Below are 25,179 nucleotides of genomic sequence, written 5' to 3' on the forward strand. Positions count from 1 at the left end.
GTAGATTCAACACATGCATAAATCAGGCTAGAAAAGCAGAAGAAGAGGAGCATTAAGAACATTAACAGAGATATGACACATTTAACAACCTGGGACATTAAATATCTAAAGTCTGCAAAAAGACAGACAGAGAAAGAGTAGGCAAAATAAAGTGGAAGTTGAATGAAAGTGGCTGAAGGCAGAGAGTTATAGTTATAATGATCATAGTGTTAGGGACGTCTCTGTAGCTTTACTAATACAGTAATGTGTGTTTTTAGGACTTGGGGACTCTAGAGGATAAGCTGAACGAGCTTAAAGATAAAGCTGGCAGCGCGCCGCCGAGCGATGTCGGAGATCGACTGATGAAGCTGAAGGATGATGCTGGAAAACTGTCCAACACCACAGACGACATATTAAAGGCTATGGAAGGTAATATAAAAAAAAACCCACATGGCACAATGTGTTTTTGTATTTCAGCCTCATTAAGACAAAATCTGGACAGGATTTGGCTAATCAACTATCAAATCAAGTACATGTGTCTTTTATCTTGTATGTCCCTTATGTTTACACTGGCTGTGATGTTTCTACATTCATCTTTCCTACATGATGGTTGTGATGTATTTCTATCATTGCAACCCAAGAAAAATTTGATGGAAGCATATCACATAAGACACCCTATGGACCTCATTTACCATCTGTTGTTGAAAATCCTTAACAAGAGTTCAGTTTGAAAACCTGTTAATATGTACAAAGATCTGTGCTTAAATGTAAGTAATTTGCACAAAAACTCCTTCAAATGTAAATTTGTACATGATGCTTTGGACAGCTTTAATCATCTTCAGGGATGGTGAGGTCCCTGGTGTCTGGTGCTGTTATTTTGAGGGTCATGGGCTGAAGACCCAGATGCTGCTGGCCCTGATCCAGGGCCAGCAGCATCTTATTAGACCGAATAAGATATTAAAGTTAGATTTATAAACTTTAAAGCATTGATGAGTAAAATATCACTAAACACGAGTGTCCAAAATAGATAACAGATCATGCAGGTTTATAGTTGAAATACCAAACTTACAGCTGATATTTCATTAGATAACTCTAAATGCCCTTGTGTAAAAATAAGGTATAAATATAAAGATACATGCAGGTCATTAAAAAGATTTTGTATTTGTATTTGACTCTCCTTTCTCTTCCCATTTTCCAGGTAAAGCAGACGACTTAAAGTCGCTGCAGGACGAGATCCTTCAGAAGTCGACACAGCTTGAAGGACTTGACACTAAACTTCAAGATCTGCTGGCACAACTCCGAAAGTTAGCCGAAGACAAGAGCAAGTGCCGGCAATAAATCCTCAACCAGCTGCGCCATTATCATTTCATACCATCCCTCAACATCTACTGATATGAAACGTGTTCACCATAGTGCTGTAACTCTTCTCTTTAACATGGAAACTCAAGTATTTCAAATAAGAACATGGCAGTCTTAACTCTTTTGGAATGAATAAGATAGCAGGAAGGTTTAGGGTGATATTAGTGGCTGTTTTTCCTCTCAAATCTCAAAACTTATTGTCAATACTTAAAGAGAATTTTTAAGCATCTAAATACTTTTTGACCATTTCCACTTTTCTGTATTCAAACAAGAACTTTCACTCCATGTAGAGTTAAAGCAGCTTCAACTCATCCTTTAAACAGCCTTTAAAAAGCACTGATATCATCAGATTGTGTACAGTAGATTTGGATCGAATCTTTAAGGCAAAGATGTTAGTTTGTGTACTTTTGTATTATATATCAACAAAGGAGAACAAGGCTTCTGACTCTCTAAAGACTCGACACTCCACTGTGAATGTTGCACCAGTTGATTTTTATTGGTCAGAAGTACAGAGCAGGTGAATGTTACATTATTTATTTGTGTATTGTTTGTTTGAACCCACAGTATTTAAATAAAATTTTGTCCAAACTTTCTGATTCCTGTTGTGAAAGAGGTCAGCATTGCTGCCCGCATTAAAAGCTTTTAGACTACCTGCTGGATCAGGGTACGAAAGTATCATTTATTTTGAAAGGGCATTCGACCGTATGGAGATCAAGAAAATGGCCAGCTTCACTAATTTTTCATTTCTGTACAGGAACCACTAAACAAATAATCAGCACCCTTTTTCCTTTGTGAAAAAGGAGCATCTCATGACCCGGATGTAACCATAAACCTTTCAAAATAAAAGCCTGAGTAAGAGAATTTTTCATTTAGTTGTGTTATTTACTTTTAAATTAAACTGTAAAAGTAGGAACTTTATCATCACTGTTGTTACAACTGTCCCCTACTACGCCAACATGATAACTCTGAAAAAGATAAATGGCAGCATCTGCAGGTGATTTAAAAGATGCTCTCTTTGGCTGGACTTCACCTTTTGAAACCAATTAATTAAAAATGTTCTGTAGTTTTGGATTTAAATGATATAATTTCTAAAACTGTAAATATTTAATGTCACTCTTCAGGAAATCAATAAATCTGTAATCTATGTTCTTTATCAGCTATAAAGATCTATCACCACCTCTCAACCACATCCAAAAAAGTACAAAATATAGTCAAAATAAAAGTGATTTATGGAATGTATGAGACACCTGTTTTTAACAAAAAAGGAAAAATGGCGCCAGTTATTCGTTTTAGTGGTTTCTGTCCAGAAATAAAAAACGAGTCAGGCTGACTGTTCTCTTAATTTCCATATGATCAAATGCTCTTTCAAAATAAATTACACTTTGGTACCCTGACCCTGCTACTCATCTCTTTGGATTATAATACATAAGAAAAAACACACGTGAAATAGATAAATATGTGAAATTAATATCATACATGACAGAAGTGTGACAGCATCTTTACATCAGTTTGTGGCACTTAATGAGTTCAGTTGTGTAACAAAAGAGCAGCTTATGTGCACATCACTGAGAGCACAGCTGACACCAGGCCGCTGCACGTCAGTGACTCCACCTTCAGAATAATCTCATGAACAAAAAGATTTCCATCCCCAGATTATGTCACAGTTTCCAGCGGCGAATAAACATCAAATATCTTAAAACAGAGCATTTATATGACAGTGTAAAGCCATGACAACCTCAAAACACATCAATTAAAGCCTTAATTAGCTTTCACACTGCATTCACAATGTCAGCTAAATCTAATTCAAATAAATGCATGGTTTATATACAGAATAATATATTTATAACATGTTCACAGTTATATACATCATATGAGAAAATGAATGCCATCTTTGGAACAGTGGGCATAAGAAAGTGAATTCCTTCATGTGTCTGTTAATGTGGTGTTCACTGCATAGACACTCATTCTTTACAGCATATGTGTCCCATGATGTTGTTTTGCAGCAGAGAACCACAAAAGACACAAACAGCTGAGCCGCAGATGTTTCGACACTTTCATACCAAGACGGTTGAGTGCCAAACGTCGCGAAATTACCTGAGAACAAGAGAAAGATCGTCATAAATCAAGAACAGATAGCACCAGTCAACATCTAAACCAAATCAGAGATTAAGACCCTGTTTAGACCTTGCATTAACATCCGTTCTGGGACTTTAGATACCAAAAGGTAATCCTTTCCCCTTGTTTCCACTGATGTATGCTTACAAAGGCGAGTCCATTCATTCCTATGGGACTCCTATGGGAAATCTAACATGCTGTAAGTGAACATTTCTGAACTTTTGCTGTTGATTTTGGAGACACTGTGGTAACTTAAGTTTCTTGCGAATTATTTGCACAATATATTTATTTTTCAAACCTGATGGAAGTCAGTGTCAGCTTCCACATAAGCAGCAGAGTGAAAGTGTGTTAGATATTTTTTCAAACCGTGGTCGATTTTTCAAAGTTTCGCTGATGACGAGAACACAGCTGACCAATCAAAACACTTGTTGCTACAGACAGAGGAGCAAAAACGTCCTCCTCTCCAACACCACATGATGTTTGTCATCTTTCCATATCTGTCTGTAGCCAGTACTCAAGATTTTTGGTTGTAGTTCCTGCCTTTTATTCCTGTCGCCCTTAATGTGGAAACACCTTTAGTCAGTGATGCTAACTAGCTAACAGGCCACAATGAGCCACTCATTTATCAGCTTGTTATGATGGGATGAAAGGACGTCCCTGTGCCCAGCTTGTGTTGTCCCTGGAAATGTGATTGTGGGAGCACAGACTAACAGCTTCTTCTTGTTTAACGATAGATTGAATAAAATTTCCCCCTGACATATTTTGGGTCTGCCGTCAAGAAACAAGTTGCTGTTGTATCTAGTCTGGATGCATTTTGAAGATTAGTTAAATGCAAATGCAAAATTCAGGAATTTCCTGAAAGTAGTCTCATGTTCTTTGAAAGTAAAAGTCAGGTTAAATGCTTTTAGTGGGAAGCTGCAGCTATATAGAATGAATTTTGTGTCAGAAAGATTCAAACAAAAGTTGTTCAGAGTCAAACAAAAAAAATAGAGAACAAAAAAGATGTGATCCAAGCAAAAAAAAAAAAAAATTACATCAAGAGTACACATTTGAAATTGCAAACAAATTTTTTGTCTTTAAATTCTGAACATTGATCTTTTTGTTCACACTTCCTGTTTTTCTCTCTGTGATCAGACCCTCGCTCCTCAATTTTACTTTTGCATTGATCCTTTGATTGCATTTCTTGCATTTTTTGCTTTCAGTTCTGTCACATGTGGGTGGGCTTTTCTGGGGTGCGTCCCTATTGGCCAACCAGTTTTTGAGTGACAGCTCCGTCAATCCAGATGCTCTGGAAGTTGTTGCTCAGTTCACGTCTGGGAAATTTAACTGCAAAATTTAGAATGCCCACCTGACCTGACAGGTCTCGTCATACAAACATCTTGGTGTTTCTATTGATAATTCACTGACCTGGTACTATTTTTCTCTCAGACAGGCCACTAAGACTGGAAATGATCAATCGCATGTTTTACATCTAGAGTATGAACTGCTTCCCTCTGGTAAGAGGTTTAGGATTCCCTGCTGTAGGCTGAACAGGTCCAAAAATGTGTTTTTTCTAGTGTCTGATTTTCTGTTTATGTTATGGAACTAAAAGAATAAAGACTGAGTAGGACAGAAGGAAAAGAGTAAAAAAGAAAAAAAACAAATAGAGCGATGGCTGCCAGCTAGCTCAGGTAGCTAATCTTGTGCTTAATTATCTACACCTGACATGCATCATGATCAAATCACATGACGCACATCCTCCTAATTCAACGGTCTATTTAAGCTGCAAGATTACCGGTCTCTTCCTCTGCTCTACAATAGCCAGCTGTGCCCTGAATCAGTACTGTGCTCTCATATTCTCGAGTCTGTGTAGATAGATCTCAGTCAGGCTTTCAGGTTGCACAGGGATCAGGCATGAACAGCTCTTTCCAAGTCCAGCTACAAATTCTTTCTTGGATTCAGGTCTGGGCTTTGACTTGGCCACTCCAGAACATTCACCTTGTTGTCTTTAAACCATCTCTGTGCAGCTTTGGCTGTATGCTTTGGATCATTATCTTCTGGAAAATAAATCTTCTCCAAAGCCATGGTTCTCTAGCAGACTGAAGAAGATTGTCCTCCAAGGTTTTCCTATATTTTGCCACATTCATTCTACCCTCCAGCTTTACAAAACTCCAGGGCTGGCTGCTGAGAAGCATCTCCAGTATGATGCAGCCACCACTGTGCTTCACAGAGGGAATGGTGTGTTTTTGGTGATGTGCAGTGTTTGACCGTCTCTGATGGCCAAAAAGCCCCGATTTGGTCTCATCAGACCAAAGAACTTTCTCCCACTTAACCATGGAGTCTCCCACATGCCTTTTGGTGAACTCTAGTCCAGATTTAATCTGAGTTTTCTTCATCAGTGGCTTTCTCTTTGCCACTCTCCCATAAAGCTTTGACTGTTAAAGAACCTGGGCAAAAGTTTTTGAATGCAGAGTTTTTCCCATCTCAGCTGCTGAAGCTTGTAACTCCTTCAGACAAGTCATAGGTGTCTTGGTGGTCTTTCAGTAACTCAGTTTGTGAGGACGGCCTGATGTAGGCAGATTTACATATGTGCCATATTCCTTCCATTTCTTGGTGATAAATTTAACTGAACTCTGAGGGATGTTCGGGGCCTTGAAATATTTCTGTATATATCCCTTGACTTATATACTTAGTAGAATTAAGTCAGTCACTTTAAAGAGGGTGAATATTTAAGCAGTCACTTATTTTACCTCATATATTTTTATTTAATTGACATCATTTCATAGAAATCTGTTCTTAATTTGATATTAAAGGTGTTTTTTTTATTTTTCAGTCAAAAAGCCAAATTATATTGACCATGATTGGTTTATCAAATAAATAAATAAAAGGTAAAAACATCCATGGGATGAATGCGTTATATAGCCACTGTACTTTTAAAATCAGCTAATATTAACCAGAAAAATAAAAGCTATTCCTCCTTTCAAAATAAAGGTACTTGCAAAGAGTAATAATGGCACTGCTGTAAACTTAAATGCCTTTCTGCAGGTATTTCTATAAACCTTTTAAGTACTACTTGATAAAAAAATAATTGGAGCCTTCTATGCAATTATGTAATTGAAAAGCTTGACACTGCAATTAGATTGATTATGCAGCACTAGTGATGCGGGTACCTAATTGCAGTCTCTTGGTTTCCCAATGCCCAAAATTGATGTTTAATGTAAGGCATGATTAGCCCTGATACTTTATATCTTTTTACCTGTATGAGAGTAATCATCAGTCAGCCAGCCAATCACATCACAGAACACACTCCAGATTGGATGGGTTGGTCCTTCCCCTCAGCATTTTGACTACAACACATAAACACACAAACAGGCCTCATTAAACATAAGTTATAATAATAATGAATTGGAGGACATGACAGAAAACATTACCTGAACGGATGCATTTCTTTTATTTCTATCATTGTAAAAACGAGGACATGTAGGGGCATGAGTTAGGGGCATTAACTTTTTAATATAAAAGCGCACCTGGGACACTGATTTAAGGACTAATGCAGGAGTGGCATTAAGTTTGTGTGCACATATGAGTGAATGTATATATTTACAACATAACTCCAGTAATCATAAGAACTTTAACCTCTAGTACTGAAGTGTGTTGGGCCACAAGACTCTTTTCCCAGCCACCCAAACCTGGGGAGAGTAAAATGGCCTGGTTTTATTGTCTAGACCCAGCACTCTTTTAGGTGTTGAGTTGTATTTAAACATAATATTTGAATAAATAAAGAGTGAAGAGTAGCTTTTTTGAAAATATTTTTGGTGCAGTGTTTACCTTGGCTATTTTGTATAGATGTGGTTTTCGTGTGCCTTGAAATTTTGGCTTGATCTAAGGCATGCTCTGGGCAAAAAATGTTTGAAACCACTGGTATAAACTACTCATAATTAACTGGCAGCTCTAGGTTCACATCAGGCCCTTGCAGCTTCCTGTCCAGCCCCCAGGAGATGATTACAGGTAGAAAATGTGAGAAGGAAACACATGTTGTGATATTTAGGGTATTTTTCTCTTTAAATCCCATCTGCTATCAAGCAACAGTTAATACTGAAACCGTTTTATCAGGAATTACTTCATGTTTGATGCTTTTTGCAGAAATCTACCCATCAACCACTGATAAACTATATCCAACCAGGAGCATGAGGTACTTTTGTTTTTGTGCAGGTTGTGCATTGAACAGTTTCATCTGAGAATCAGTAGAGAGTCCTCCTCTTTGATGAATGAAATGCTGTGTTTTAATTACTGTGTCTGTTATCAGTGATGGACAGCACAATAGCTGTTGAACTACGTAGCTACGTAGCTACGTAGGTTTGAATTACTACATTTTGGGAAAAAAAAACAATCAATATTAGACCAAAGTATTTATCTTATTTACTTTATTTATAAGTGTGTCTGTGGAGAAGCAGTCAGCCCTTGCACCAATGTAGATGATGACCTCTGGAATAAACTTTTGAATATTTTTTTGTTAAATCGGAGCTGGTAACGTTTAGCTTCTTATGCAGTCCTCACCTCTTTGATGACCTCATTGAATCATCACTCCCTGAATCGACTCCCCTCGAGTCTTCATCAGTCAGATCAGAGTTTCTGCGTGACTCAAACGGATTCCCATTGGGGTCAAGATCATCCGGCTCATCAAAGCAGGCTTCCAACGCCTCGAGGTCATCGTTGGAGGACAACTTTCTGGTGATGTCTGGTGTGGAGCACGGGGATGGCGAGGAATCACTCTGGGAGAGTTTCTTCATGTGATGGATGACTGAGGCTGCATTGAACGCTTGCTGTTGGAAGATTTGCACAGACAGTTTATCTTATCAGTACTGTTAGTGTATGACACAACATTTCTAACTAAAATGTGGAAGGACTTATCCTTTCGTTAACATGTCATTTGCTTATATAAGCTGTTATTACCTTCCACTTTGATTTGGCAAAGTTTTTCTCCAGCTGCTCACAGACGGACTGATAAAGGTCAACATCCTTAGCTGTGTTTTCTGCAATCCTGCAATCAAGTTTCAAGATAAATTTTAAATTCTAAATGTCTTTTTGTATCTAAGTGTGAGAATGAAATGGAAAAAAGGACTAACCAGGGGTGTGTGAGTGCCTCTTCAGTGGAGAATCTCTTCTTGGGGTTTTTCTCCATCATATTTCGTATGAAGTCTTTGGCTGTTGAGACAGAACATGGAGATCTCTGTACTCTCACAGACAGCGAGGATAAACAATAAACATGTTTAAATTACAGTGACATACTGGATATTCCCATTATACACAATATAAATTTGAAACAACAGAGCACTTGTTGCCCTTCTGAAACTAAACTTTTATTAGCTCTAATTCCTCACATCAAACATGCACAATTTTGCAAACAAAATAGAGCAAAGAAAAGCCCCAGGTGGCAATAAAAGTCCCTTGCACCTAAGTGCATGTCAGGGTTTATAGAAACCACAGGTTTATGGAAATATGCAAATCAAGATGCTGAAATCTAGACGTTGGAAAATCAAGATTTTGAAAATTGAAAATCAAGATTTTCTGTTAAACATCACTCTAATAATACCAAAGAGGTAGAGGGCCCCAAAACATGCCTGTGAAGTCTGTTGCTGAAAAAACCCTCTAGTATAGGATTTTTGCATGTCTAAACAACCCTCTGTTTCAGCTCTGCTCAGAATGAGCTGTTTCTGTGTCTGTGGCTTTAAATGGTAATGAGCTGTCTTACTCCACCCCTGACATCCTGGATGGATGTGATTCTCCTAATCCTCCTCTTAGCTGGCAGCTGAGAAGAAGATCAGGAGAGGAGGATGGAACTTTCTTTCAAGCGAGGAGGGCCAACCGAACCTGGGGTCGGGGGCTAACTCCCCATATGACATCATGAGGGGAAAACATGAGAACAGCTTGTTTTAGCACAAATTTAATGAAAGGTGGGAGGGAATGGGTTTTTCTGATTCTTGCAGGGACTGTGGACAGGCCAGGGGAACATATTTTTGTTAGAAAAGCCTGAAAAAGTGATTTTTGCATAAAATGTGACCTTTATAGGTAGTTTTGGTCTGCCTGACAGCATTTTTATCTGACACTGGTTCTGTGGCAGAGATGACAAGCAATCAAATGCAAATATGAAAATTATCTATATTCCTCTGATGGTCTTGTTTACTTGCATAGATCTAGAACTTTTGGAGCCTGAGTGTAAACGTAATTAACTCTCATTTTTGGTTTTAGTCAATTTTGGTGGGAAAAAAACAAAACAAAACAGATCAAACAGACCAAATCATCCAGCCCTATAGGAGGCACATGAGCATATCTGGAAATCTGACACTAAAATATATTGAGGGGCAGGCCATGGTTATAAATGTGAAATCTTAAGTAAATCAGATGTTTCATATGAGAGTTATACCAACTTCCTGTCAATGGCGAGATATCAAAATGGTCACCATCGCAATCGAGGCCTAATTTAAGGAAACGTGCCAGTGTCATGGACAGATACAGATGCTACTAAGGCCTTTATGTCATGTTTGAGCCAGATAGGATCAACAGAGTAAGAGAAATGAACACATTTTGCACTTCCTGTTGTTAGTAGTGGGTGTGTTGATGAGATTTTTGCACGTAGGCACGCTAAGTCCAATACTGTTGTCTTGCCCGAAAAATCCGAAAAACACAGAATAATGTATACAAAAGATACAACTGGTTAAGGCCATTTAATACCACCCAAAAAACTTGTTTTAAAACTAAAATGAAGCTGAGGGAATGTTGTGCAGGGAGTCGGGTATGGGCTAAAGAGTTTCTTTTGTAGGTGTAATCAAGATACACATGCAGACAAAAAATCATAAGCGTAGACTGAATGGCCTGTGGGGTCTGAATGTTTGAATTTATTTGGGAGCGAATAAAATTATAATTCAGACAAAAATAATTTCAGTTGGCAGAAGGGGGCGCTGTTACAAAGTGATGAAATTGGTGAATGAATGCATTTAGGCTCAATGTGGGATCATCCCTGTGACATTTGGTGATGACTGAGAGAAGCATTGAAGAATCATGTAGCATTTTTGTCTATATACAATGCAAAAATAGCACAGAAAGTAGTCCCACTTTGGGCCCCGTTTTTTACGACCCCACAGTCTGGCAAAAACTCCAGTTTTAGATCACCTTGGGTTTCAATTTTGTCTAGAATGAGGAAAAAAGTTCAAGAGTCAATCCTGTTAATTGTCAAAAATGTGAAAATTTGACCTTTAGCTTACTGTAGAGCGTTTTGTGTCAAGATAAATATGTGTCACACGTTGTTCTTACCCAGTCCCTCAACTGATTTACGAGGCCCCTGTGGGGTTCCTGTGCAATGGACTTGAACGTTTCCACAGGAGGACAATTTTGTGAGCAAGTAAAAGCCCCTGAAAAAGCAATTCATTCACTGAAATGATAATATCACATGAGAACAACCACAGTTTCAATCAGGGCCTCACTCTGAGGTCAGTGCTTGAACCCTAATAAAATGGAATATTGTAAATCCAGTAAAAGACAAAGAGCCAGGCTCCAGTTGCACTTTAAGCTGGAGCTTATCAACAAAGACGTGATTGACACCTGTAATTGTAAGCTTATGTGATTGCAGAAACTGCAAGTTTAAATCCATCCATTATCCACACCACTTATCCCATTTGGGATTGCAGTGGCCTTGAGCCAAATCCAGCTGTCTTTTGGCTTACATATAAAGACAAACATCCAGGCATGTTAACGTTCACACTTACGGGCAATTTGGAATCGTCAACTAACCTATCAGGCATGTCATTGGACTGAAGGAGAAAGTTGGAATACACAGAGAAAACACACAAACTCCACACACAGAGGGCCAGTCTGACTGGGAGTAGAACTGGGAACTAAGCACCCGCTTTGAGACCATGCCACCACTTCTCGTTCCAATGCAAAGTTCAAAATTTTGGTCTTTCTTAAAGCACAGAGGGTTTAAAATGGATGGCAAAACCTCTTCAATGGTATGCAAATCAAAAAATGTAAAAAAAGGACAGTAGATAGTAGTGTAGTAGTAGAGTTTTTGATATAACAGTAGCCTTTAATCAACTTTGCAGAGGTCTGATCACTTTCAAGTTCTGCCAGAAGTTTTTCATTACACAAAACTTTTTTTGTCTTTCAAAGTTTTCAAATAAATTATTCAACCCTATGTGTTCTCTTTAGGTTAGGAAGTCTTTAGCTTAAATCCTGCCATTTTAATCTCTTAGACAGGCGAGAACTTTACTTTCCTTATTTAGTATCACTGTGACCATACTGTATCTGACCTAATCCAAACAGGTCACAGCCTATAGCTGACCAAGGAGGTGATGTAATGAGGAACACTGGCCTGAATAAGGTTAAGCTCAGAGGATAACAAATCCTCATCTATACTTAGCATACACTGAGGTTTTCTAAAGTAATGAATCTTTATTGGACACATTTCATGACAGCAGCCTGTTGCACTAAATATGCATTTGGTGTTCCACACCTTACCCTTTATCACAAATACATAGTTTAATATCAAAGCTAAGTTGATGCTAAAAGACATTAAGGTTTATCTAATTTATTTATCATTAACAATAACCAGAATATCCATCTATCTGTCCATTATCAATACAGATGATTCCATTAAGGGGTCACAGGGGGCAGGATCAAATGATCCTCTCTCATCATAATCCCGTCTCTGTGTAATAGCTCACTCTCTTTCCTCGCTCATCTGGAGGAAATGTGAACATAATATTCCACAACTTATGGGACAGGATCTGGGAATGTGAAGTAATGTTCCATGATCCGTAGGGGAAGCTTTTAACAAGTTAAAGAATACTTTAGCGACACAAACACCAATTAACTTCAACTAATTTATGTTTAACATTAATAAAAGGTTAAGATGAGTTTGAATATTTTTCTAAACTGCTGATGGTTTAATTGTGCCTGCAGCAGAACTCAAATTCCCATGAATCACATTATAGCCAGCAGTGCACATTTAACAGTCTGACTGTAGAGAAGACCCAGCATGGTGGCAGGCCAAGATGCACCAGTTCACATGTGCGTGTTTGTCGTTTAGAGAATTAGCAGAACATCATTAACAGGAGTTCTGTCATCACTTTTAAAGCATTTTTACACACTGGAAATAGACAGATATTATCATGGCATTTCTTGTAAATGTGCATTTATTACATAGCAATGTCTTAATGATGGTAATTAAAGCAATACCGTGGCTATTTTTTAACCTTGAGATACGGTATCACTCTATTACCACTCATTCCCAATTCTACTTCCATGGAAAAGCAAACTGGTTCTTTGACAGTTATAGCTTTGAATCAGCTGGCCCAAACTCCAGCCCAGCACCAGCCTCAGAACTAGTCTGGTGGTAGACAGCCATATGTCACAGGCCTAGTTAGCCTTATAAAACTATGTTGACATTAGCTGTGTAATAAATGCACTAAAACTGCTTTTAAACTACTTTAGGAAGTGCAACCCTTAAATAAAAAGCAGTTCATTAATGACTTCCTTAATTAGAAATTCTTTTTACATTAGCTTGAGTGTCTGCAGTAAAGCTAGTGTAACCCAGTGAAGAGCAGATTTTTAGTCCTGGATACAAACCATTAGCCAAGCCTTCAGAGTTTGTGAGAATCCTGCAGGTCCAGATGCATGCTGATCTTAGTCTATACAACAGCCTGACACTTGGGGCTTTCAACGGCTTCTAAATAATAGGGCTAGGTATCGCTGGGTACCATTGATTGCCTGAATTAATTTGATTCCACTTCACAAGGTCCCGATTTGATTCAATCCGATTCAATATTGATTCATGTAGGGATAATTTCGTTATTTTGCTTCAACATTAAAGACATTCTCAGCGAACATAAGTTGGAAATAGTACAAAGAACATTCCAACCAGACACATAATTAAAAACATCAAGGTTTGGGGGTGCAGGTGGTCTAAGTGGTTTAAGGCATGCCCCATGTACATGGCCGGCCCAGGTAGGAATCCAACCTGTGGTACTTTCCTGCATGTCTCTCCCCAGCTTAAAAAATGACCTCTAACTTGTAGTACTGACATTATATTTTACATCCATGTGGCTCATCTTGTGCATTTTGAGTCTTTAAGGGGATATTTTGGTATTTTTGAGGTTGGGTTGTATAAGTCACTTTGCAGTAGTAGTGGCATTGGTCTCCAGAGAATTCAATGTGCATTGCCCCTTTAAGGAGAGAGGGCGGGGGGCACTGACAAGGAAGCTATGGTATACAGATGTAATGTAATGACAATAGTGTTGAAATGTTTTATGTTTCCCCCAGAAAGCCTCTGTATTTGGCACTACTTTGTGACGACACCTTCGGCTATATGTTCTTCCACCTCAGCGTTATAAACCCAACTTAAAAAAATACTGATATATCCCTTTAAATAAGGCAAGTTTCCAATCAAACACTCATTGGTTTCATTCCAAGACTAAAATATAGTCACCTCTAAGTAATATCTAAAATGACAGAACCTCCATTAGATAAAGCACTAGTCCCCTGTTGCCTTACCCGACTCAGAGATGTCGTCCCAGAACGGTGAATGAAACGCGTACTCTGCCCTCATGATCTTCGAGAACAGACGACTTTCATTTTCTTCAAAGAATGGAGGGTAGCCACAGAGTCTGTCATACAAAACAGTAAGATAACTCAGTAAGACACCTGAATCTTTATAAAGTTAATCAAACAAGCTTTATTTAAACTTCAGAAATCTTTGAGGGGGAAAGCCTCACATGCAAAGATATCAATTAAGAAAAAAGTATGAAGGAGAAAAAAAACAGAGATAAAAGGATGTTATAATCATCCAGCTCTAAATGCATACTTGACATGAAGTCTGAACAAATAAAGTTAATAAGTGAAAACCAAGATGGGCTAAAAGATGTCAATCCATTTACACTTACACTTCAAATTAAGCATACAGATCATTTAACTTAAAAAGGACTGAAGGTTTCACACAAACAAAAAATAAAGCAAACAGACATCTATGATGATCAAGAAGATGGAAAGTGAACATTATTGACCCTAATTTTTAAAATACACATACTGAAAGATTAAAATAAAATGCATTAGATAATATGGAAAATTAAAACCCTTTGGAAATGAATTGTTCCTGCACTTCGAACAAAAGTCCCATCTATTTAGGAAGTCCTGTGCAGAAACACTCCAGTACTGAGCAACTACCAAGGCCATTAAAAAATAAAACTGAAATAAAAGCCAAGTGATAACAAAAATATATTGAAGTAGTAAAGAATAAAGGGAAACTGGATGCATAAGACTTGGAATATTAGAACAATTATTTTAAAATGTATGAATGTAAAAAATGTATGATGCACAACAGATAAAAATAAAACCTTCTACATAGCGATAATGAAGTTAGAAATAAAGCATATAACTCATAAAATTGGGTTAAATTTTGCAGCAGTACACTGTAAGGCATACATAAAACTGTTGGAAATTTGTGCCCATTCACTAAGGTACAATAACTTTAAATAAGAGTGGTATGCAAAATATCCAGATTCAAATCAGATTCATGATCTAAACTAAACTTCAAAATAAAAGCCTTAGAGTAAATCCTAAACACATTTTTATCACCTTGTGACAGATTTTTTTTTTTCGCTATTGATCAATAACAGAAAAACACTCACAGGATGTAAGTGATGACTCCAATGGACCAGCAGTCCACTGCTTTGCTGTAGGGTTTCTGTGCCAAAACCTCAGGAGCTGCAGGAAGAAACACAACAGTGATTATAACGACCAACACGCTTTCCTTCCAGAACACATGAATATGCACCGCCTCAATGAACATCATGTCATTATATATTTTATCAAATGATCTGTTCCTTGTGCTTGCTTTAGAGCTTGTGGAAAAGCTTATCAATTATTTGTTTCATCAGTATAAATGAAACAGCAAAATATTTGTGACTCTATAAAAACTTCTGAATTAAAGAGACAAAACATTCCTTTTAGCTTTAAAGCAAGAATTTTACATCCAATATACACAGCAGGTTGACAATGAAAAAAGCTGAGTAACACAATTGAAATCAGCTTATCACTAAATAAGTCTGTTATTCAACCAGAAAATTCATGAGTTACTGAGGATCAGCTAACCCACACACAATATTTACAAGGTAAGTAATGAGAAACTAACTGCTTGATAATGAATGAGGAATTAACCGCTCGTTAGACAAAATGTAGATGTGAATAATTCCTCAGTCGATATTGGATAGCTAAATAAGTACTCAATATGACTATAATCATGAAATACTACAAGGGATATTTCACAATTTTTGTACTTCATTTCCCCCAGTAAAGCTTCTGTGTTTGGCACTACTTTATGATACAACTTTCGGCTATATGTTCTTCCGCCCTGGCTGACAAACTAAACTAGAACTAGTTATTTGCACTCAGTTTTCCCCTCAACAGCTGACATATCGTTATAATAAAGTAAACAAATCATACAGAAACTAGGGCTGAACAATTTGCAAAAATAATCTATTTGCGATTTTTTTTCCCCAAATATTGCAATTGTGATTGAATATGCAATTATTCTAAGGCCAATCTTATGTATTTTTTGACAAATTCTAGCAATAATTCCATTAATAAGACCATATGCATTGAAAACAATGAAATTATTTCAGAAGCAATTCATACATATGTAGCATGAATCTGAATATAGGGGTGCAACAAGTTTTAAGCTATAAAGGAGGCAGCTGGGGTGGGGGAGGTGAAGCTGGCTACCAGCTGAGGTATAACTTTCATGAAGTAACACTAGGCTTCATCAGTTTTATTTAGAATGAGCGTACTATTTTTGCCCACATTGTGAATGTGATGTAATTTGCTTTATTTAAAGACATTATCATTTTAATATCACTCATTTTGACTAAGAAAAACATACATAAAAAACAAAAAGGAGGATTTTTGTAAACCATTATTAAAAAAATGACACTTGTTTGCATAATGCACATAAAATCTCTGCAAAAAATTAATTTATTAAACTGGTATTCTGACACATTTCAAGTTAAAGAAATATTGCAACTACTGCGATTTGTAAACTGCAGTAGGCCATATTGTGATTTTAATCTAATTCGAGATTAATTTCCCAGCCCTAACACAGAAACTTCTGCAGATAGAGACTCAGCAGGCCAGGAGAGAGGAGAGAAACTCCAGTGGAAACTGGTTAGCAGGAGAGATCCCCAGTTCCCTTGGGGAGTAGGAGTGTAAACTGTGAGCGTATGAACTGTCAGGAGTGGGGATTAGTTACAACACTTCTTCAGGACATTTCTGATCGAGGATGGCAGCTAACAAATGCCTGCAGCCTGCATCACTCCTCATATAGAGTTCCTGCCTTACTAAATGCTGGTGTTTTACAAAACTTCTTCAACTTTCTGAAAATAAATTGGAAAAAACCTTGACCAGAAAGGCTGAATGGAAATCTCAAATCAAAGTAAATGAATGACTATGGCTTTATTCTCCTAAAGGCTGATAATTGGACAAGCTACAGTTGGCATGATATGTTTACGTTATGAAAAAAATGTGTCAGCTGTTAAAGAGGAAAACTGAATTGAAGTAACTAGTTTTAGTTTTGGTTTGGTTTGTTGTTGGCAAAGAAAAACTTCAAAAATTCCAAATGGTAGTTATGTCCGAATTTATTCCCCAGTAACTTTTGAGTACCTTATCTTTACCTCCTAAAACACATGATGAACACATGAATGTTCACCACTGATCTAATCCATGAGTGGGCGATAGGAAGAATGGCATTGTGTATCAAGGTCATTTACAACAAGCTTATGAGAGATCTGTTCCCACTCATTGACTTGTGTAATCAATATAAATACACCCACACTACACAAATCTTTACAATTGCTTTTGAATTTTATTTACAGAAACTGCACTTTGATATCTCCTATAGAAGAACAATGTAAAGCATTCCCATCCTGGTTTACTCACCAACATAACCTGGTGTACCACAGGCCGTTGACATCTCACCGTGCTCCAACGTCTTAGACAGACCAAAGTCACTGACCATGATCTTAGCGTTCTCATCAGTGTTATAGTACAGCAGGTTCTCAGGCTGTAAAGAGACAAACAAAGAGTGGGAAATGTCCATAAGTAAATAAACTATGAATGTCAGTAGGGCTCTAACTAAGGATGCCCCTAAGAGTCCATTTCCTGTACATCAAGTCTAAAGGTAGAGGTTTATGAAAGTGGCCCCACCATCCTGATAATTTTCTATATGTGGCCCTCAGTGGAAAAAAGTTTGAACACCCTTGCTGTAAACAGTGGTTGGATAGCCCTAGTTTACAGAAATGTCTGTTCTAAGTCCAAATGCTAATATTTATATGATATGATGATTCTGGCTGAAACCAAAAGAACTTGTTGATTGTTCAGTGCCTGGTAAAATAAAGTTTAAAGAAGGAAAACGGCTTCATCTGGTCTGATTTTCTTCCACGTAATTGGCTGTTTCCAACTTTACAATAACAAAAATTCAAAGTTTTGGATCTTGTAGATTTATGACTTTTTAATCTAGGAAATTTTGAGTTTTTTCCTCCTAACGGCTGGATCCTCTTTTTCTTTTAGTATGGCTTTGAAATGCCATTGTAGAAATCAGAAGGACTATCTGCCTGAGGTTTCTATATCTACGAGTAAAAACACTGTCATACTATCTGCTTTGGGTGCTGCTTTAAGTTGCAGTCATCACACGGCACCATATTCTCTGTTTTCCTTCCATAAAGCTCTGCTTGACTTGGGGATTATACTCCGTGGCTTTTTCCTTCTTGCCACTCTGTCTTTGACTTTGGGGTTTTGTTGAGCAATGCAAGTGGAAAAAAAAGACACTTTGGCATCCAGGTTATTCCGCCAGTGCATTCTGAGATGCATTTATAAAAATTTGTGCTCAAGCATGAAATTTTGTAGTGATTTTACCTTTAAGTATTGAGATAGATGACTTCTTTATAAGTCTTAAGCCACATACTACAATTTAAGCTTGACTTTAGAGCCTCTAGTCATCAGGGTGATATCCAAAGTTGAGGTTCACCGCAACCAATTCTTTGTCTGAATAATCCTCAAGCACATGGTGTCAAAATGATTAATGTACGATTTTAGCTGCAACCATAAAGTGTGCCAGGACAGCCTGCCAAGGGTTGTGATCCTCCTCTATGTTGGTTTTGTTTCTGATCAGTTTCTACCAGTTCTTGTGTCTGGTGACTCTTCATTGGGAAATTATAACTGCAGACAACAGGTATGGGGTCTCACAGTTTTGTCTCGTGTGTGTGCTCAGAGAATTATGGGATGGATCATTTGAATCCGTCCTCATGTCTGTGGTCTCACCCTTTTTTTTGAATTGTTGAAGATTTGAAAATGATCTGGTTTGTGGCCATTCTTAGTAGGACAATTAAAAAATTATCTTTTCCCATTCATCTTTGTCCAGCCACACATTTTTGGCCAAACAACATCCAAATTTATTTTTTCTATATAAACAATTGTTATATGTGTGTTTCTGTCTTACCTTTAGGTCTCTGTGCACAATGCTGTTTTTGTGAAGGTAGCCGACGGCCTCCAGCACCTGTCTGATCACCATACTGGCATCTTTCTCTGTGTAAACCCCTTTGTCTAAAATGCGATCAAACAGCTCGCCTCCTGAAACTCTGCAAAGACGTAAATGTACACAAAACAAACCATCACTTCTTCCATAGGTCTGTTTTGCCCTTAAAATACTTTTGAATGAATACTGGAGCAAAAACGCATGTGAAAAAAGGAGATTTAAAATTCAGTGTTTTAGAACTAATTGTGCAAGATGAGCATACTAATCTTTTGTTAAAACAAACAATGATAAAGAGTTCACTTACAGCTGCATGACCAGGTAATAGTGTGTCCGGCTCTCATAGAAATCCTCCAGTCCAACCACGTTGTCGTGTTTTATCCTGAAATAAAAGGGAAACAAACATTAAAGTGACCCTGATGCCCTCCAGGAGAAGTCTAATAACATGTTCACATGGTTCTCAAAGGTGATCACTTTTTATTACTGCGTTATAATCAAAGCCAAGTTATTGTGGTTAATGATTTTTACCTTCTCAGGACGTTGATTTCATTTTCCAGATTGCTATGAGCGAGGTGTTTCTTCTTCAGACACTTCAGTGCATACAGCTCTCCTGTTTTCTTCTCTCTCACCATGTACACCTCTGAAAACGTCCCCCTGCACAAGAGAAAAGTAAAGAAAGAAATACATTAAAGATATCAGCCTAGAGCAGTGCTTCTCAACATGGGGGTCGGGACCCTGAAAAGGTTAATAACCACTGGCCTAGAGATACCCAAAGATTTAAAATAGTGAGCATAAATGTTTGCTGGGGTTGGGGGCATTTGGCCTAGTGCAGTGACTGTTAACTTGCGGCCCAGGGGCCATATCAGGCCCCTCAACGTTTCCTATTCAGCCCCTAAAAGACTATTAGATTCAGAAAACATGGTTTTAAGGGTATCTTTAGTCCTTATAGCCCTATAGCTATTAAATAAACCCTAAAAACGATCAGTATTGAAACTGTTTTATCAGGAATGACTTTGGTTTGATCCATTTTTACAAAAAATCCACCGGTCAGGCATCAGTAGTAAATATTATGCATGAAAAACACATACACATCATTCAAGTTCTGATTAAGACTGTAGTTTTTTGATCAAATTTCCACTTCAGGCTCTTGGAAAGGGAAATTTTCCCTGCCTAACATTTAAATGAAATGATTGACAGTCAGGACACGGCATAGTAGGGTCAAACCCAGTGATGGATAGCATGGAAACCCCAGAAATATGGAGCTAAAATATCTCAACCGCTTCCTTGTGGCCTGCTGCTGTATAGATGGTAGGGGCTGATCTCACTGTTAATGCCTAAAATTGAAGGAAATAAAAATACTAATATAATAATATGTTAATCAAATCAAACTTATCTAATTTAGTTCATCTGAAAGTCTGGCCCACACATTGTCCAGCCTGGTGCCCCTTTACCGGATGTCTCTCCCCCACTCTCTCTTCCCTGTGTCTGACTGTATCTACTGTTCTCCTCTCTGAATCAAAGCAAAAAGCCCATAATATATCTTTAAAAGATGCTTGTCATGGTTTTCACAATTTTAAAACAATATTTTTTTTCTGGTTTTTGGTTTCCCCTCTGTTATTGTTGTTTTAGAGCTAACTGTCAAAAATACCAACCTGGTTTCTGATGCTTAAAAATCCAGTGCTGACATCAGAGCGTAAAGGCTCTTGGAGTCTGAATTACTGTTTAGTTCCTTGTACTGTTGTATTATGGAAATTTATTCCATAGTTGACCTTTGATCACCAAGCCTTAAGCTTAAGGTGTTTTCTGTTTTTACAGCTGGATAGTTGGTTCCCCATTAGGGTGGGGCATCACAACAAAAGCCGGTCTAAGGCATGTAGAAATTTTGTGCTGATTTAGGTGTATTTTTATAGGTGTATTTATTATTTTCTCTTTAATCTAACTTTTGATGACTTTTTTAGTAATGATGTGGCATTTTCAGCTGTTTCTTTTTGGTTATTGCTTTGATAAATCCAAAGTGTCATTCGCACTTGTTAGTGCATGTTGTATTTCAGGAATAAATTAAAATTTTTCAAAGCTTGTTATTTGAAAAGTAGCTGTTTAAATAGTAAATCTCTTGTTTATACAAAACAACTTTGGATTATAGAGTCAAGCTTGGTGTCTAAACTAGGATTTCTTCACATTAATACCAAATAAGCCAGAAAGGCGCTGGCAGGTTTGGCTTGGATTCAACAAAGCGTCTCTTTATATAGGCGAACAGTCAGGAGGAGGATCAGTGGGTTTGTCTAGATGTCTCAATGTGAATGTATTTAAAAGCAGCAAAAACACATTTTCTGATTCAGATGTCTCAGTGGATCCCATGTGGATGTTTTTCTGCTTTTAAAGACTGTGCATCAAAACAAAAACCTGTCAAGAAAAAAAAGCAGCATGTAAAAGACATGAGGGTATTAAAATGCTTCAGCTACTGTGTGCACCTCTGCATTTACTCCAGGATTTGCAGTAACAGATGTGCTGACACGTTTATACCTCATGTTTTACAAACATACACCTGCACTTGCTTATATCACCTCCTCTCATACATTCAGTACAGCCATACACCAATATAGACAGTCAGACTGCTAATCCTATAAAGAAGTGGTGCTAGGATGTTCCCACTCTGCTGCTCTGACGTAAGCTCTCAGTAACCTCCTCTCTCTCTCTCTGACTCATTCACAGCCAGCCAGTCAAAGACGGAGAACTTTAAGCAGCTTTCTGACTGCTGGACAGCTCTGTGGAAACGACACCTTCAACAAGTGTAATAACTACCTGCTGCAGGTCTCGGACTGAATAAATTATTACCGCAAAAGTGGTTACAATACAATGTCAATGATGAAGACAAGGCTAATTACACTGACTTGCTAACCAAATTTTTATGCACATGATATATATTCTTGATCTAGAAAACTGATTGATAATTATCATAAAATTGTCATTTTTGTATTTTTATTAAAGCTGCCATAAAAATATTTTTATACTTAAAGTCCATACTAATTATAAAAAAGGCTACCCATATTTAAACTAAAATATCTTCAAAACTCTCATAACCAGAGAAATTCTTAACTTCTATAGTTGTAACAGGACATTTCTTGTTATGGTGGCTGGGATGACAGAGCTGCCATGACAGACTGGACTTGCGCATCTTTTCCATAAAATACTGGATGTAAGGGCCGCTTGATTATGGCAAAAAAAAACCCAAAAACAAACAAAATTACAATTATTTGCGCTGGTATTGAGATGATTATCAGATTACTGATTAGTTTTGCAAAGTTTGCATTCCATGCATTTATTGAATCACACTCTGCATTTTGCAAAACAAGCAATAAATTAAAATAAATAATGATATTTAATGAATAATGTTATATGATGATATGAATAAAAAATTACTTTTATGACCAAATTACTACGACAAACACTGAAACATTTACCACGTGTCAGGACCGCTGGACAAATCAAGCGTAGCAGCATGTGGCACAGTAATTGTTAAATCACAATCTTGTTATCTGGTTTTCGTGATCATAGGAAGCCAAAACTATGACTGAAATTTAAACCTGATTAACTGTCCAGCACTACATGATGTTACTGCTACATAATGAGGCATTAACTGCTAATCAAAACTGCTGTTCTGTATTGCAACTCATTCAAGTTTTGTGCTACTTACTTGTAAATGACCAAGATTTTCCAGCTTGAGAAGAGAGCAGTCAGGCTGCTCAGCGCGCTAATGCCTATGGCTTACATCTTGTTTTGAATCAAGGACTCAGCTCATTAAAAACTGGTGTACTATTGCCCTTCCTGGTTCAAGCCTTAAGCAACATTAGGCAGGGAGGCGACTGTTAACAGCTTTTCTCTCTTTTTATGTGAAATTCAGCGGGTAAACCAAAGACCTTACAGATGTTTATACCCTTAAAGGCTATGCACAGATACATAGAAGTAAAGAACACTATAGGTGTTAATTTAAGTGCTCCGCTCAGGCTCCATTACAGTGTCCCATCCTGTGTCAAGTCTGGAGTCCCTTCTGACAGAAAAGTGGTGATATTGCACAAGTAACCACTGCACCATCTATTAACTAACAACTATGTGATGTTACTGCACACTTCATAGATCATAAAGATGATGCATTGCTCAAACATGCACATATTTTAATTTGCATGTTGTAACTTTTAGTACAGCATTTCAAATAAGACATAAGACCACAGAACAGAACTTGTACCAAACCATGACCCCAAAACCGAGGTACGAACCCAAACCATGACCTCTGTGAAATGCTATACCCCTGGAGTGCTGTTTCTGATGAACAGAGCCCTCATTTAAAGTAAGGTGATGGTGAACAGCAGAGCTGAGCAGTGCATCTGCGCTCTACTTGTCATATTTTGTTATAATTCTGACCGAGAGCCCCCAGGTGGAATTTACACACAGTGTTTAAGAGAATCATTGATTACTAATTTTAGCTTGGATTAGGGCTGTCAAAATATTAAAATTTTTTATTGCGATTAATGTCAGGATTTCGGTAGTTAGTCATGATAAATCATACACTATATATATCACATTTTAAAATTCATTTTGGATCTTTAAACTTTCTTAAACTAAGGGAAACTGACTTCCTCTTTTGATATAGACGCGCTATTATAGGTTGATAGTAGATCACACCATTAACTTAACCATGGAAAAGGAACTTCTTATGAACTGAAAACAAAATAAGGGGGCAGTTAAGGGTAAATGTTTACAAAGATGATGTTTGACAACTTCTGATTTGTCCACTGAGCTGTCTGTGAGTGTTTAAACTGAAATGAGACATTGGCTACATTTACATGAGAGCTTTTTTCTCCTTTAATTCAGAATAAAAATTAAATCCTCTTTAAAAAGATTAAAAATGACCTTGTTCATTTCTAAGTACTGAGAACCTATTACCTCTTTGTGTACAAAGTTTAATAAACAAAACTGTGGAAAAAAAGACCTTGTAAACACTTAATTCCAAATGAAAATGAATTACTATTTCCATGTGAACGCGAAGGAGAATACTTTAATTCCGAATTATTTAATTCTTAATAATTAATTCCGAATTAAAAAACATCATTTAACCGTGGCCATTTAAGGCACTGTGGTGGACGTATTTTACATCACTGCAGCTGCAAGGAGATGTTAAAGTTGCCTAACCAAACTGTGTTGAAAGGGACAATAAAGCATGCGATTAATGTGATTTACCTTCACAGCCCTGGTTTGGATGTTTAGTTGGATTAGTGTAGAAATCCTAAAGTTAAATTAAAGGAAGGAGACTCCTATCTTTTTTTAAATTCAATCAGAATCTTTGGCCTTAGGGGGTGGGAATGTTTTTAACATTTTTAACCCCTCTAGCTATGGGCTTGAATGCTTGATGCAAAGTGCATACTTTAATTTTAACTCTTTAATTCTAACTGTTCACAGTGAAAATATCCTTGCTGGCATTCCATTGCTCATGTTTCTGGTTGATTGTTTTTTTAAGTGAGACACATTTGCACCATGAGTGAAGTTATCTACTGAGTGAGGGTGACTGTGACTTTAGGTGCTCCTGAAGGATGTACAGTGGATATTCTTCATCAGTTTTCATTGCCTTGCTATGAGGTTGCATCTCTGCTATGTTCTTGTCAGAGGAGACCCACCTTGCCACAGATTTCCAAGTTACTGCAGCTCTGCGAATGTAAAATATTTAAGACTTTCAAACATATTTTAACTTTATGTAGTGTGGACCAATATAGACACTTTTAAAGTGTTAAATTTAACTCTATATGCATTTAACACTGACAATTTTCCTGTGTAGTATTACATTTCTCTAAGGTTTGGACAAAAACATCAGTAGATGGTCAAAATCAAAGCTGTAAAAAGAAAAGTGTTCTTTCTTTCATTTCCCAGAGAACTTTCCAGAAGACTTGGCTGTCCTATATGCAGCTGGATGCACCTTAGGTATTGTATAACTGCTTTCACTTGCCAAGATGTTTGTCGTGACAAGTAAACTGATGCTGAATTTGTATCCCTTAAATTAGAACAGTGAAACTTTATGTAAAACATTTGGCCTCTAATCAGTAATGAGGGCTTTCAGGTTCACAGGAAACACTTTTCCTCTAAAGTTGAGCATTTTTCAGTTGTAAAATGTTCCAAATCAAGGA

At 37.4% G+C, this 25,179-nt stretch overlaps 2 protein-coding genes across 4 annotated transcripts in view; one reads left to right on the forward strand and one right to left on the reverse strand.

The window, feature by feature from the left end:
* LOC121507444 (laminin subunit beta-3-like) overlaps positions 1 to 2,668 on the forward strand; it is a 33,187-nt gene extending 30,519 nt beyond the window's left edge. For all 3 annotated transcript variants that reach the window (XM_041783773.1, XM_041783774.1, XM_041783775.1), the window contains 2 exons: positions 258 to 408; positions 1,178 to 2,668. In XM_041783773.1, the coding sequence (XP_041639707.1) occupies positions 258 to 408; positions 1,178 to 1,317 (291 nt within the window). In that variant the 3' untranslated portion in view covers positions 1,318 to 2,668. The remainder of the gene's footprint in view (positions 1 to 257; positions 409 to 1,177) is intronic.
* Positions 2,669 to 2,670: 2 nt separating this feature from the next.
* LOC121507445 (calcium/calmodulin-dependent protein kinase type 1D-like) overlaps positions 2,671 to 25,179 on the reverse strand; it is a 30,048-nt gene continuing 7,539 nt past the window's right edge. Inside the window, exons 3-13 of the mRNA XM_041783776.1 lie at positions 19,535 to 19,660; positions 19,314 to 19,388; positions 18,974 to 19,112; positions 17,416 to 17,539; positions 15,114 to 15,189; positions 13,981 to 14,093; positions 8,559 to 8,637; positions 8,386 to 8,473; positions 7,990 to 8,255; positions 6,689 to 6,779; positions 2,671 to 3,432 (exon numbers count right to left, since the gene is read on the reverse strand). Of these exons, the coding sequence (XP_041639710.1) occupies positions 6,722 to 6,779; positions 7,990 to 8,255; positions 8,386 to 8,473; positions 8,559 to 8,637; positions 13,981 to 14,093; positions 15,114 to 15,189; positions 17,416 to 17,539; positions 18,974 to 19,112; positions 19,314 to 19,388; positions 19,535 to 19,660 (1,144 nt within the window). The 3' untranslated portion in view covers positions 2,671 to 3,432; positions 6,689 to 6,721. The remainder of the gene's footprint in view (positions 3,433 to 6,688; positions 6,780 to 7,989; positions 8,256 to 8,385; positions 8,474 to 8,558; positions 8,638 to 13,980; positions 14,094 to 15,113; positions 15,190 to 17,415; positions 17,540 to 18,973; positions 19,113 to 19,313; positions 19,389 to 19,534; positions 19,661 to 25,179) is intronic.

Source organism: Cheilinus undulatus, linkage group 3 (assembly GCF_018320785.1).
Source record: "Cheilinus undulatus linkage group 3, ASM1832078v1, whole genome shotgun sequence".
In the NCBI taxonomy this organism is placed as follows: domain Eukaryota; kingdom Metazoa; phylum Chordata; class Actinopteri; order Labriformes; family Labridae; genus Cheilinus; species Cheilinus undulatus.